Source organism: Rhinoderma darwinii, chromosome 2 (assembly GCF_050947455.1).
Source record: "Rhinoderma darwinii isolate aRhiDar2 chromosome 2, aRhiDar2.hap1, whole genome shotgun sequence".
NCBI classification, from domain to species: Eukaryota; Metazoa; Chordata; class Amphibia; order Anura; family Rhinodermatidae; genus Rhinoderma; species Rhinoderma darwinii.
Genome location: NC_134688.1, coordinates 421630310 through 421645889, shown reverse-complemented (window position 1 = coordinate 421645889; position 15580 = coordinate 421630310). Strand labels below are relative to the sequence as shown.

The 15580-nt window shown below is 40.7% G+C and overlaps 1 protein-coding gene across 2 annotated transcripts in view; it reads right to left on the bottom strand.

Annotated features, from left to right (window-relative positions):
- The window catches only part of SUPT6H (SPT6 homolog, histone chaperone and transcription elongation factor), a 52476-nt gene that overhangs the window by 16619 nt on the left and 20277 nt on the right, over nucleotides 1-15580 (bottom strand). For both annotated transcript variants that reach the window (XM_075854277.1, XM_075854276.1), the window contains exons 7-20: nucleotides 14486-14756; nucleotides 14280-14381; nucleotides 12751-12867; nucleotides 12553-12642; nucleotides 12027-12169; nucleotides 11789-11937; nucleotides 6760-6861; nucleotides 4439-4568; nucleotides 4100-4250; nucleotides 3796-3950; nucleotides 2024-2219; nucleotides 1724-1863; nucleotides 1114-1231; nucleotides 955-1031 (exon numbers count right to left, since the gene is read on the bottom strand). In XM_075854277.1, the coding sequence (XP_075710392.1) occupies nucleotides 955-1031; nucleotides 1114-1231; nucleotides 1724-1863; nucleotides 2024-2219; nucleotides 3796-3950; nucleotides 4100-4250; nucleotides 4439-4568; nucleotides 6760-6861; nucleotides 11789-11937; nucleotides 12027-12169; nucleotides 12553-12642; nucleotides 12751-12867; nucleotides 14280-14381; nucleotides 14486-14756 (1941 nt within the window). The remainder of the gene's footprint in view (nucleotides 1-954; nucleotides 1032-1113; nucleotides 1232-1723; nucleotides 1864-2023; nucleotides 2220-3795; nucleotides 3951-4099; nucleotides 4251-4438; nucleotides 4569-6759; nucleotides 6862-11788; nucleotides 11938-12026; nucleotides 12170-12552; nucleotides 12643-12750; nucleotides 12868-14279; nucleotides 14382-14485; nucleotides 14757-15580) is intronic.

Below are 15580 nucleotides of genomic sequence, written 5' to 3'. Positions count from 1 at the left end.
CCGGCGGAAAGCTCAGACGGAACGGGACCCTGACATGAACAAAGCCTTAGTGAGCTGAGAGCCCCTCTTTTCTTAGGAGAAAGCCGTAAACTCAGAGTGAATTAACAGTTTATCTACATAACACTGATAAGTAGATAAAAAGGCATTTTTCTCTAAAAAGAGATTCTACAAAAGTTCCTTATATTCGCTTGTACTATCGATTTATGCAAAGTTTTTTCAAGGTGCAGTGCCTACTTAAACAAAAGAAAACAGACTGCGTGAGCCTGTGCGCTGTTCATATTAGATGTCAGGTTGCAAAACTTTACAGTCCTAACAGCTGAGGAGTCTCCTCAGTTATAGCCATGCTACTGCAAAGGCTCTGCTCCTTCCCTGACAGGCAGGGAAAAAAAGTGATTTCTACTAGCTGCACTGCAATGAATTGAGGAGTGTGGGGAGGGGGACTGAGCATGCGTGTCACCCAGAACATTGGGGGGACATGCACAATCCGATACACTTTGAACAACATGTGGCGTCATGTAAGTAAACGTCAACTTCACTAGATAATTTTTAACATCATGTAAATGGAAAATAGTTGTTTTTTTTTTATGATCTATACAATGAATATTATAATAAATGGTGGGACAAACCCTTTAAATCATTTCATGCTCAATAAAATTATATGGTATTCAAAGTAAAAGCCGCTCATGTCTTCCATATAAACAAATAAATAATGTCTGCATGATCATATTAGCACTTATGTTCCTTAAATCTGGAGTTAAATAATCATAATAAAAGAACCCAACCCATACAGCACTGGGCTCCCATCATTAGAAGTTGCAAAAAACACAGATGTCTTGTTTCTGTGTTTATGCTGGATACACATAGTACAACACTAGAAAAGAGGAAAATGTGGGATACGTAGCATATCCGCTTACAAGAAGAAGTGTTTTGTAAGTGGCAAATTCTAAACCATACCTATTTTCACCAGATATGGCCACAACATGAGGTTTCTTGCTTAGCAAGAACTTTTTTAGCGTCTCCATGTCCTGAGTCTATGAAAAGTAAAAGGAAAAGGTCAGTGTTCCACGTTCGAAAAGGATATAATGAGATAATAAATATGACAATAGAACTGACCTTCCTCTCTCTCTCCTCTTCCCTCCATGCATTCTTTCTTTTAGTAAAGTAAGGCAAGCGCAGGAAGTCTGTCACTTCACCCTCACCATTAATCAGGGCGCAAAACACAGGATGATCTCTAAAAAACAGATGTATAAAAAATAAATGTAAAAAAATGATATATATATATATATCTCGATATAGATATATATATATGAGAGAGATCTATCTCGATATCTATCTATCTATCTATCTCGATATCTATCTATCTATCTTGATATCTATCTATCTCGATATCTATCTATCACGATATCTATCTATCACGATATCTATCTATCTCGATATCTATAAAATCGATATCCATAGAATATATATATAAATATATATATAATAAAAACATATATACAAAGAAGCACCAATATAAGGTAGGAAAGAGAAACGCAAACTTCAATGGTTCACTATGGTAGGTGTATACGCCTGGTAGATATCCAGACGAATACTGTAACATACCAAATGGCTTTGTGTGGGCCAGACAGATGTCTAAAAAGTTGTATATGATAAAAATCTGTTTTAAAAAAACCTTAAGTACTATGCTGAAGAAACGTTGGCAACTTAGTCTTAAAATACACACCTGGCAGAGGAGAAGGCCATGCCTAGTACACGAATCCCTTTGCCTTGGCTTTCCTCCATGAAGTCATCATCTTCTTCTACTTGTTGGTCAGGGCGGTATGGTGCCACCTTCAGCCAGTTGTACAGTTTCCGGCTACAAGACTTTAAAAATAAAAAATTATGCAACTCTTGCATTTCTTTTCAGTACAATTTCCAATCTGTTTCTCACCATCATCCTCAAAGCAGAACAGACTGAAGCAAATAGTTGCACTTTGACAGTTTAAAGTCCCACAGATATGATGAAAAAAAAACAAAAACTCACCTTTACTAAAAATTCTTTGGCCTCCAGTATAAGTTTGTTCTTCAACTCTTTGCCCATTTGGGGGTAGAGGAATTGTTTTAGGGCCCATTCAATAGCCAATGTCCTTTGCCTGTTCCATTCTTGTACCTGGTGACTGAACTCATCCCTGTAATAGAACTGCTTGATCTCTTCAAAGTAGGTCTGCTCATTGCCGAAACTGAAAAAAACACAAAAAAACAACCAATGCACCATTAACTCCTTAACGCCGAAGGACGGATATATCCGTCCTCAGCAGCTGCTAGTTCGCGCAGGAGGACGGATATATCCGTCCTGTGATCGCGCGGGTACTGACAGTTTACCCACGCGATCAGCGGCAGGAGCACGGCTGTTATACACAGCCTGACTCCTGCTGCAACTGCCGGAATCGAAGCACGCGCCGATTCCGGCAGTTTAACCCATTAAATGCCGCTGTCAACAGTGACAGCGGCATTTAATGTGTTTGACAGAGGGGGGAACTCCCTCTGTCTCCCGATCGGCGCCCCCGCAAACAAATCGCGGGTCGCCGTCGGGTTTCCATGACAGCCGGGGGTCTAACAAAGACCCCCAGGTCTGTCTTCAGCATCTGCCTGTTAGGCGATGCCAGAGGCATGACCTAACAGGTTGCCTGTCAGTTTTACACTGACAGGCAATAATGCTTTGGTATACGAAGTATACCAAAGCATTATATATGCGATCGGCACATCGCATAGTGAAGTCCCCTGGTGGGACAAAAAAAAAAAAAGTAAAACCGTTAAATAAAGTTTGTGAAAAAAAAAAATAAAAAAAATTACAGTCAAAGTCAAATAAAACTACTTTTTTGCCCCAAAAAGTGGTTTTATTTAATAAAACGGTCAAAACAAATCACACATACACATATATGGTATCCCCGCGATCGTAACAACTTGACCAATAAAATGAACACATTAATTAAACCGCCGGATGAACGGCGTCCAAAGAAAACGCAAAAAACAACGGCAAAATTCTCTCTTTTCTCCCATTCCCCCCATAAAAAATAAAATAAAAGTTAATCTATAAGTCCTATGTACCCCAAAATAGTACTAATGAAAACTACACATTGTCCCGCAAAAATCAAGCCCACGTACGGCCACATCGACGGAAAAATAAAAAAATTACGCCTCTTGGAACGCGGCGATGCAAAAACAAGTAATTTTTTTCTAAAAGGGTTTTTATTGTGCAAACGTAGAAAAAACATATAAAACCTTTACACATTTGGTATCCCTGTAATCGTGCCGACCCATAGAATAAAGTTAACATGTTATTTACGCTGCATAGTAAACGGCGTAAATTTATAACGTGAAAATTAATGCTGGAATAGCTGCTTATTTTCAATTCTCTCCTAAAATAAAGTTAATAAAAGTTAATCAATATATTATAAGCATCTAAAAATGGTACAATTACAAAATACAACTCGTCCCGGAAAAAACAAGCCCTTATACGGCTATGTCGACGGAATAAAAAAAGAGTTACGACTCTTGGAATGCGACCGTGGAAAAACAAAAAATAATCCTTGGTCATTAACGTGCAAAATGGCCCGGTCATTAAGGGGTTAAACAATAAATAGCAGAAGTTGAATACTGTATCCACTCAGTCTGTAAACACAATGTTATTAACTTGTGCTCATTGTGGCTTGCTAAACACACTGTCACCGGGAACAATGTTAACAAAGCCAAAAATAATTTTACTGCATGTATAAAGTCGGAGTTTAATGGTAACAATGAATTACTACTACTTACCCTTCAACATCCTTCATATCAATAGAAAACTCAATAGTAATCAGACAATCTTCTTCCGCAAGGCACATCTTAAGAAACTGGTCATCCCGAAGCTCTTTAACAGGCTTGTTCTTCAGGTATTTGAATGCATATGCAAAATGGGCTTCATCGACCTCCTGAATGCACAGAAAGTATTAAAATAAACTACATTACACACCATTGCAGCTTATACTTTTAATCTGTATTCGTTTTCAAAACACGAGAATGGATTAGCAAAAATATATTGGCCTTAAATGTAATTTATTTCAATATAACAAATATTTACCTTCCTGCCCTTCTTGGTTGGAACAACGTTAATCTTTCCCTTTTCCTGGAAGGTCTGCCTAAGAACCTGCCTGACCAATGGTTCCCTAGCAATCTGCAGAGCGACCATGTACCGAGCTCCTTCAAGCACTCCCTCAGATGTGGTGAACTGACTAAAAAAATCAAAAAGAAAAACATTTCAAAAACAAGTGAACTCATAAGTCAAGTATTCAAGTACATCTGTCTGATGAAATGGTGATTGCCAAGGGTGCCCAATAAACCTCCTCCCGAGTCGCAGACTGCGTACAATTTATTTTCGTTTGAGATTAAGTAATGAGATAATCGTGAACCCCAAACATACCTGCACACGTAATCTTTAGCAAGTTCCAAAGGTTCAGCTGGAAACTGCTCAGTCTCATGACGCTGGTAACTGTCTCGCAAGTTCTCACCAAACTGCTCTGGTGTCAACCCAAACTTCTTTGCCAAACCATCTACAAAAAGCATAAAGACAAATCAGACTATCTAAGAACACTGTAAAACTTATTGTTACAGTTGGGCTGTGGGAACAATCCGGTACAGTCCGGTTCACATCTGCGTCGGATCCTGTTGCGGTGTTATGTCCTGCAAAATTACTGAAACCATGACGGAGACCTGATGGAAGCCATTAAAGTCAATGTATTTTGTCAGGCGCCGTTGGTTTCCGTCATGCAACGGATCCCGAGCTTCCAGTATTCTGTTTGTCGTCCTCCTATAATGGAGCAGAGCAACGGAACCCAGAGCGCAGTTGTGAACAAACACTCATACATACGTTTTCTGAAAAAGAGAACTGGTCACTTTTTTATTACTATTATAATTCAATCTTAACCCCTTAAGAACGTGGCCTAATTTGGGCCTTAAATGGCCACTAACTTCAGCAAACTTTGCATAAATTGATAGTACAAGCGAATATGCAATACTTTGTCTCCAGTTATCAGGGGCAGCCCCCTCTTAATAGCTTAATACTATAAGGCCCCATGCACACGACCGTGTTTTTGCGGCCGCAATTCCCCCGAAAATCCACGGGAGAATTGCGGCCCCATTCTTTTCTATGGGGCCATGCACACGACAGTAGTTTTTGCGGTCCGTGCACGGCCCGGGAGCCCGGACCGCAGAAAGAACGGGCATGTCTTATTACGGCCCGGTTCTGCGGTCCGGGCTCATTGAAAACAATGGCGGCGGCCATGTGCATGTCCCACGATTTGCGGGCGGCCTGCGGCTGACAGTCCGGAGCCGGCCGACCCGAAAATCACGGCCGTGCACACGGCTACGGTCGTGTGCATGAGGCCTAAATCTGTGACTTTTTCTGTCTACTCAAAACAAGATGAAGGGAGAGAGGGGGAGGCAGAGAGAGACGCCTCCTAATAAGTGTTATATGTCACCTCAGTGTTGAATTCACAGCTATCGCTACAGAATATATATATATATTGATTTTTTGTGGGACAAGTTGTATTTTTTAATGGCACCATTTTGGGTATAAAATATTGAATACTATTCTTTGGGGGGGTGTGATGAAATAAAAATAAATTCCACCATTTTATTTTTTTTGTGTTTCACTACTTTTGCACAATAAAAACACTTTTTTTTTAAATGAGTTTGTTTTTGTGTCACCGCATTCCAGGATCAATAACATATTTCCATCAACAGCTTTAGGAGGGTTTATTTTTTGTGGCACGAGTTTGAGCGTTTATTGGTATAATTTTGGGGTACATACGACTATTTATTATATTATTTATATATGTCTTTTGGGAGGCGGGAGCAATTCTGTCATTTAAAATTTTTCTTACAACTGCGTTCACTGTATTGGATAAATTATGTGTACATTTTATAGTATGGGTCGTTGCAGATGCGGCGATACCAATAGGTGACTTGATCATTTGATGGCTTCTTTAATGCACTGCAATACTACTGTATAGCAGCAGTGCATTATGCCGGTTAGTGTAACAACGTTAGTTATTAGTCTCCAGTCTATGGCAGACCTGGGATCCTTTGTAACTACCTCAGCTGCTAAAGCACGCCATTGTCACGATGGGCTGAAAGAGGGGACCCCTTTCACTCAATAAAACCACTTAGGTGTCGCAGTCGCAATTTACTGTGGCATCTAAGAGGTTAAATGGCCAGTTTCGGACGAGCTGTATTTACGACGGCGGTGTGGGAAGGTGTTAAGTAAAAGTCACAGCTTTATTTTGAGTGACTATTGCAAATATACAACGGGTACCACTGCTTTAGAAAATATGGCGTTCTTGCAGTGTGAAAAAAAAAACAAAAAAAAAAACGACTACAGGTATTTATGCCCAGAGAGTGCAGATCTGATGCAGCTTTAGAATGAACTTGTGAGGCCCCATGCACACGACAGCAAAAAACCTCCGTTGTGGTCCGCAAAAACGGAGCCATTCACTTTCATTGAACACTGACACCTTTCCGTAGCACTACGGAAGGGTGTCAGTGCCGTGGAAATGTTCCGGGAATTATGGAACATGTCCGTTCTTTTGCATTTTGCGGGCCGTGCTCCCATACTTTGTATGGGAGCACGGCCCGAAAATGCGGCTGTCAGTCAGCGGCCGGCCGTGCCCGCAATCTCGGGCCGTGATTGCGGGCACGGTCGTGTGCATGGGGCCTAAATCATTGATCAATGAAACCACTTACCCAGACCAGCGCTTTGGCAAATAGAATACATATCCCTACGCGAAGCCTGCTTCAGCTCTGGACCTTTTTGCTCCTCATCTTCTTGTTCGGCAGCCTCTGCTCCTAGAAAGTAAATATTTAATGGTTAACACAAAAAAAAACAACAAAAAAAAACAAAACACCCACAAGAAGGAGTTATAAGAGGACTATGGTCGGGTTCCCTCTTTATGAGCCAGAGCTGACAAACTTGGTTAGAGTAGTTACAAGTTGGCCATCTTGTAATGCGTCACTGCAGGGAAAATGTGAAGGCACTGGCAGGTGCGGAAAACAGGACTTGGGAAAGAAAAAAGACTGGGGAATGTCTTCAGGAGAGGGCATTGTAGAAGAGTTGTATTTTTGATGAGTGATTCTATTTGAAAATGAAATCTAATGAGACATGTTTAGAATTCCGGTATACTCGCGGATATAGGTGGATCCACTGACAGAGAGACAGCCCATTTGGTGAGATAATCCTCCTGAAACAGGAGGAGCATATCCGTCCATTTGGAGACGGCTGAGTTCCTGTCGGGGGGCTTTCATTCCTTAAAGAGGAGTTCCTCATATTCTCTGTGTTTTTTAATAACCATAAGCTGGTTAATTGAAAGACACTTCTCCCTAAGAGGGGGTGGGGGGAGTCATCCTTAACCCCTTAATGAGATGGTCAATCTTCGTTTTTCCTCCCCGCATTCCAAAAGCCATAACTTGTTTATTATTTTGTCGACATAGACGTATGAGGGCTTGTCGTGTAGTTTTTAATGTCACCATTTATTGTATCGCTTAATGTACTGGGAAGCTGAAAATAAAATCATTTGTGGGGTGAAATGTGCAAAAAACAGCGATTACACCGGTTTTTGATTTTACGGCGTCTATCAGGCGGTAAAACTACATGTTCACCTTATTCTTCATTTGATAAGATTATGGCGATGCCAAATTTACCGTATTTTTCGGACTATATGAAGCAGATTCTAGCAAGAATAAATCTTGCTAAAAAGTCCCTGTGTCTTTTAGTCGGCAGTCAAGGGACCCCTCGACCGCTTCCTTACTTAACCCCTTCCCGGCCCATGACGTGCCAACACATCATGAAGTGCGAGGGGTGATGTTTTTTTAGCAGGCCTACTTGCTGAGCCTGCTCGATACACTGCAGTTGTCAGCTGTGTTTTACGATCGCGATCGCGCTGTTCCTGCCCGTTTAACTAGTTAAAGGTCTCGGTCAATTATAGGGGTTTTACAATGAAGGATATTTATGACATATCCACAGGATATGTCATAAATGTCAGATAGATGCGGGTCCTACCTTTGGGAATTGCACCTCTCTCTAGAACGGGGCCCCCTAAACCCTGTTCTAGCTTTTTGTGCTGTCCCGGCCACTTGATTACATGTCGAGTTACAGAAACAGCGTAACTCGCGGAGCTACGCTGTTTCCGTAACTTCCATGGAACTGAATAGTAGTTACGGAAACAGAATAGCTCGCATGCTACGCTGCTTCTGTAACTGCCATTCACTACTATGGGAGTTACGGAAACTGCGTAGCTCAGTGAGTTATGCTGTTTCCGTAACTCATCCATGTATTGCATTGTATTGTACCAGCGATCTAATGATCGCTGGTTCAAGTCCCCTAGGGGGAACGAATTGTGTAAAAAAAAATATATATTATATATATATATATATATATATATATATTAATAGTTAAAAACAAAAAAAACATTTCCCCAAGCACAATGTAAAAAGTTAAAAATAAATTATGTCGCTGCGTCCATAAAAGTCTGATATATTACAATATACCATTATTTAACTCGCACGGTGAAGGGCGTAACAAAAGAAAAATAATGTTAAAACGCCAGAATCTTTGTTTTTTGGTCATTTTAACGCTAAAAAAACGAAATAAAGAGTGATCAAAAAATCCTATGTACCAAAAAATGGTGCCAATAAAAACAGCTCGTCCTGCAAAAAATAAGCCCTCACACGGCTCAATCGATGAAAAAATATGACAGTTATGGCTCTCAGAATGTGGTGAAACGGAACACTTTTTTTTTTTAACAAATAGTTTTTTTCTTTGTAAAAGTAGCAGAATAGGAGATATTTTTTTTCCTATTTTCTGTTGTCCAAAACCTAGATGTTTTTTTTTTGTGTTTTACCACTTTTAGAAAATAAAAACTACTTGCTAAAAAAAAAAATAAGTTTTGTGTAGCCATATACTTAGAGCCATAACTTCTTTATTTTTTTACGTAAATTTTTGCGGGGCGAGCTGTAGTTTTTATCAATACCATATTGGGGTACATGCGACTTTTTGATCAATTTTTATTCCATTTTATTTGGAGAGCTAAGGTGACGAAAATACAGCAATTTGCGGGTTTTATATTTTTTTTACGGTGTTCACTGAGCAGGTTAAACAACACTATAAGGTAATAGTTCTGACTATTATGGACGCCATTTATGTTAACTTTTTTTTTTAACATTGCTTTAGGGGAAAAAAATGGGAAAAGTTTTTGTTTTTTTTAAACATAATATTTTCTTTTTTTGTAACATAAAAAAAAAAAAAAGGAAAAAAAATAGGCTGCCATGACAATGATCAGCACACCTCGATCGCGTTGTAGCGGGGCCCGAAAGTACACGAGAGGGGGCTGCCCCCCCTGATTCTAACAATTTAAATGCTGCGGTCGCGATTGACTGCGGCATTTAAGGTGTTAAATGGGCAGAATCAAAGTGATCTTGGATTCCGCCCGTTGCTGTGAGGGGTCGGCTGTATTACACTGTATTATTGCTCAGCCCGTTCCATAGTTTCCCTTTACAGCTGCCAGGTACTTGTATGCGGTATGTTGTTAAGAGGTTAAAGGCTATGTACAACTTAGACATTTTTATAAAAACAAAAAAAAAAAAAATTTCAGTGTGTTTGGTGCAACTTTCTAAAAAATTTTATTAAAAATTATTTTTACTTTTTGAGATACAACTGCGTTGTATCCGGTGTACAGAGCAGCTGTATCTAGCGCTGAAACCTGTATCGGTCAGCGACACTGACGGGTTCAGTGTCAGCGGCACATGCAGAATGGAGCGGTTACTGATCACATCTCGATAACCGGTGGATCCCGCAGGTCTCTGATCCGCTGTCACTGAACCAGTCAGTCCCCCTGACCTGACGGATTCAGGTCTCAACGCTAGATACAGCTCCTCTGTATACAGGATACAAGGCAGCTGTATCTAAAAAAGTGAAAATAACTTTTAATAAAAAGTATTCGGAAAGTTGCACCAAACACACTGATAGACATTTTAACACAGAAAAAAAAACAAAAAAATGATTTCAAAAGGTGTACATAGCCTTTAATGTGTTTTGTGTTCCTGACAGCATATATGAATTCTTGCATAGCAGTTGCCAATTTAAGGTCTTGTTCTGACTGTTCAGAGGATTCACCAGGGGAGATAGACTGGTTCTGCAGGGAAGCAGCTTCTCTAGAGCTAGTGCTAACAGGGGACGCTTGTGAAGAACCTAAAGAGGAGAAGGATCTGTTCCTAGCACTTTTGGGCCTCTTACGAGGCCTATCACGGGAAAAGGCTGCGTTGCCCCTAGGGGAGATTATATTGGAGCCTTGATCTGGGCCGCTATTTGGGATGGTACATGTTCCAGAGACTCAACTATGGTCTGGAAAGGTCACCTATAGCTTGAAAGAAGGACTTTGAAAAGTCAGAGGGAGGGTGCGTTATCCTGGGTGTTTCTGGATTGCATGCACTGGTAGCATAGGGAGCTAGACTGTCCCCAGGGGAATTTTATTGCAGCGACCGCAAAAAGAGTGTCACCATCGCCACAGGTGCCGGTTGGAAACCTCGCTGGAGGAAGACACGTTAGAGAATGGGAGAGAAAAAAAAGACAAGTGTCAGTTGGAAAGGAACCCCCTGCCCTGTGGCCCCCCTGGAAAAAAATAGCTCATGGGGTCAGCCTACCAGATCCCAGGTGGGGTGTATTGCAAAATTGCCAGACAGTAGGCTGGAGAGGAGACTGAGGACATCTGGGAAGAAGGGTGGAGCAGGTCTCACAGGCCCTGAGGATGGCACTGAACAAGTGAAGCCACAGGATTAAGGGTTAACCCGCCTCACTGGAAGCACGCTCTGAAAAGAGACCACCCAGAGAAAGGCTTGCACTGACAAGCAACCAGATAACGCCAGGGCCCAACCCCCCAGCAGCCAAACTAACGAGAGGACAAGGCGGCACGCATGACCCAGATGGGCAGCGAAACCCCAGGATTTGACTGTGTCCTAGTCCGCCGAAGAAATGACCATAGGTACCGCAGCGTGCCGATAAACTAAAGGAACCTTTGGATAAAGGGACTCCCTTTGGGGGTGTTCTAGCAGGACAATTCCTATATGTACGCTGAAGTCTTCGGTTCTGCCAAAGGCCACCTAGTCGGTAACCTCTAACATACAGTGGGGTTACCGGCATGCCACCTGCAGAAGATGGGGTTAGGTGACCGGCGGTGAAAGAAGCATTTTGCAGAGTACTGCCTGGTTTCCTGGCACCCTCAGGGGGTTGACTAGGCTGGCAATCCATGCCTATAACTACCCTGAAGCTAAAAGGAAAGAAATAAATTTTTAAAAAAAACGTGCGTGTCTGCCTGCTACAGTAGGCTAAAACGGAATAGTTCAACATCTGTGGGTAGGGTATGGCCTGCCTGAGTGGAGCCAACACTTTCTAGAGGAAAGGGTCTTTACCCATGGTGCCGTGTGCCCCAATGACATTACAAGAAAACACACCTCTAAAAAAATGCATTTGTAGATTGCAAAGAACCAATACTTTATCATTTCATACACATTTTACACAATATAAGTCAATGTAACTTATACCACTTTTTTCATGATGCAATGTGAGCATTTGCTGCATCAATGCAAGAAGTCACTTGATGACTTAACAGCCGATTTGCAGAACGGTTTACACTCATAATTGTAGCACATGCCTCAGTAACCAGTGATTGATAATAGTGAACAGTACAAGATATTCCTTCTAATAGTATACAAGTTTACAAACCTTCCTCCTCCCCCTCCTCCGGGATTCGCCTCAGTTTCTTACGGCTCGACTTGGCTGCATTCTGCATTTTCGGAATATCTCTTCCATAGTACAGCAAAAAGTGATTATAAACATCCCTCAGTTCATCCATTGACCGGACATCTTTAAGCCTAAGTAGAGTGGGTTTGTCATTTATGAAGCAATGTTTTAAGTTGCTTAAACATAGTAAAAGGTAAAAAAAAATATTTTGAACAGTCACCTTTCCATATCTGTGATATCCAAAGGCCTAACTTCATCTGCAAGTGGCTTATCAGGATCAGCAGATATCTGCTCATACTGATAGGCCTGCATCTTCTGAAACAGACGCATCAGATTTTGTTTTCTCAGCCTCAGCTGGGTCCACTACGGAGCAAACATAAAAAAAACGACATGGATTTTTACAATAGATAAAGCAATTAATGCCAGAATACTTGAACGGCTTAACTTTAACAGCTCTATTGTCTTACTGGAAATATGCAATAATACAAATGATATGTATTACATTTCTTGAGTACGTGATCCAGAGATAGCCTCTAAATTCATAATCACTCTTTAGGCAACTATGGATGTATAAAAAGTTTTAACCTTAATGTAACTATTTTGATTGCGGTCTGTCCCAGGAATAGAGAAGTGAAAAGCGGGCTCTCATGTAGGTACAATCAATGTAGTAGGTGAATGTACGCGTATATACACATACATTATAGTCTCTTTTCCCATCTTCTTCATAGAAAACTATGAGGATTTACCTTTTCGTCCCACTGCCAGACGCGCCACAAGTCATTGATGTTTAGCTCTGGTTCGACATACTCTTTTCTATAAAATGCAATAAAGGGCACCTGAAACACAGAATCATCATGAACATGACATCCTCAATCCAACAGAAAATCTACGACACTAAAGTGCTTGGACATATAGTGTAAATCTGGGATTTTAAAATCCCATACCTCAAAGTGTTGATTTCTCATGAAATTCAAAGCTTCTCTGATTTTCTGTATGGTGCTTGGTCCCTTGCGACTGAAGCTGCTGCCAACTTGACCACGGTCTAAATAATCACAGCTTTCCTGTAAAAGGAAGGTTGTGAATGCGTTACGAAGAGACTTTTCACATAAATAACATAAGGCTATAAAACAAATACATAGCAAATAGGAATCAATTTAGTTCTATTGTTTGGCTCACATCTATTGTGAATTAACAGTTTAGTTGGTTATTTGCATTATGACCAGTAGCCTAACGCAGGTTAATCGGATTAAGCTTTTTTCCATCGTTTTCTCACAGTAAAGGACAACACAAAAAACGAGAAAGATTGTTGTACTTTCCGTCAAATCAATTTCTTGTTGAATATATTGGGTGACACAGCACCATCGGAATAAGCCCCTATCACTAGGAATAGACACTAGGTAGGAAAGGGTCTCGGCTTAGCCCAGACAGGCCATACCATTACCACAGATACTGGCTAATTCAGTTTGTACAGCAGCAATAAAAGAAAAAAAAAATCCATGTACACAGTCCCGGGAGAAAGTGTAACCAAACAGTCAGAACAGATCCTAGGGCCTGGATGTGATTGGCGCTGTAATGTAGATAACAGCAGTGGTTTTTATTTTGAAAAACGATCATTTTTGAGCAAGTTAGGGCCTGTTCACATCACCGTTCATTTCCGTTCCGGGGTTCCGTCGGGTGAACCCAGCAACGGAAAGTGGAACTGACAGCACAGCTTCCTTTTCAGTCACCATTGATGTCAATGGTGACGGAAACATCGCTAATGCTTTCCGTTCGTCACCATTCCGCCTGGTTTCCGGTTTTCCGACGGAATCAATAGCGTGATGTATTCGGTTCCCTAAGCTTTTCTATGAGTTATGGATGTGAGTTATGATCATACTGAGGTATGCCCTAACAACAGCCTGTGTGCTATCCGTCCACAGGCTAATGTATTGGCATATATCTGATATATGCCAGTACATTAAAGTTTAAAAATAAAGTAAAAACAAAGTAATATTAAATTTAAAAAAATACACATTCACCTTTTTTACAATAAACATTAAAATAAGTCTCAATACATAAAACATACACATATTCGGTATTGGCGCGGCCATAATAATCTGCACAACAATTTTTTTGCGTCATTTATGAGGTGTACGCTGTAAAAAAATAAAAATAAAAACTTCTTTCACTTATTAATGTGAGGCACGAGGTGCGATGAATTAAAACTCCATGTGCCTCACATTAATAGTAATTAACCCCATCATGTACCTTACACATTAACCCATTATGACTGAGAAACTTAATGGGGTTAATTACTATTAATGTGAGGCACAATTCATCTTCACACCTCGCGCCTCACATCACAAAATGGAAGAACTTTTTTTTTTTATTACTGGTTGGCAATGTATTGTTTTGGTATCGAAATCGCAATACTACACAAAGTATCGTATCGAAGTCCAAATTCTGGTATCGTGACATCCCTAATTAAAAGTACCTGTTGAGAGATTGTTAGTATTGAAAATGCATTTCTGTAGATCCAGTCAGCCTCTTCCTCCAGTTCATCATCTTCAGCAGATTTAACTGGTATGGTCCGTAGCTGTGTAAAATAAAATGGAAAAAAAAATAAATGTACTGTTCACACCATTACAGGCAAACTTGAAACACTGGCACAACCAACTTGCGGTTTAATAACCAACTTACCTGGAATCTTTCTGGCAGATCTGTGGTCCGGATCTCATTGTCCTGGTCAGTTAAATGACTGCTCTCAAGTTCACTTGGCTCATAGATTTCAAAGATGCTGCGTCGGCTCACACGCTTCTTAGCAGTTTTCTTGGGTCTGACACGAGTTTCTCCTTCTGCTTCTTCATCCTCATATTCATACTCTTCCATTTCCTCATCATCTTCATTGTATTTTTCAAACTCATCATAATCAAAATCTACACCGAAGATCTCCTGAGCTTCCTGCAAAGCACTGAAATGAAAACGAAAAAAAAAGAGTTAAGAGCCATATAATAGGAAAATGAATAAAAACCCATTAATGCATCCCTCTGATCATCTCCTACAAAACTATTATACCTGATGCAGATCAACTTTGTAATATACTTAGTTAAAATGTAGTTTTATCAATGCAAATTCTGTGTGAATTACTAACACTAATCTGCCGTCCACCCCCTGTTGTTAAGCAAAGTCTGTCCCTAGTTACAGAGCAGATGAGACCGATTACAGGAAGTGTCGGGGTGGGGTGGGGGGGGGGGACCGCGGTGTCTCTGCCAAAGCACACTAGTGTTTCCACAGCCTGTTCATTGGAGGGAAGGGGGAACAGGAACAGAGCTGCCCATAGAAGTCTATATAGAAGGGAGCAGACGAAGAGAGGGGAGACACAGATGGAAAGATTTCTACGTCACCCCAGTGCTGGATTCCAAGCTACATTGCTCATTACTGATGTATAATCTCCTTCATTCTGCTGCTGCGCTAGATACACAAACGGAAACCAAACAAAAACAATAGCTTTCTGTTTGCATCACCATTGATTTCAATGGTTATGCTTCCTTTGCAAATGGTTTCTATTTGTCTCCGTAAGATTTCTGCTATTGATTCCACCAAAAAAACCTAAAACTTTACGGAACGGAGACAAATACAAACCATTTGCAACGGAAGTATTACCATTGAAATCAATGGTAATGCAAACGGAAAACTATGGGTTCCTCTGACGAAAAGGTCTGACGGAAGCCCGATGCAGATGTGAACGAAGCCTAAGTTATTGACTTCTAAAACCAACTGTCTGTTCCCATTTTG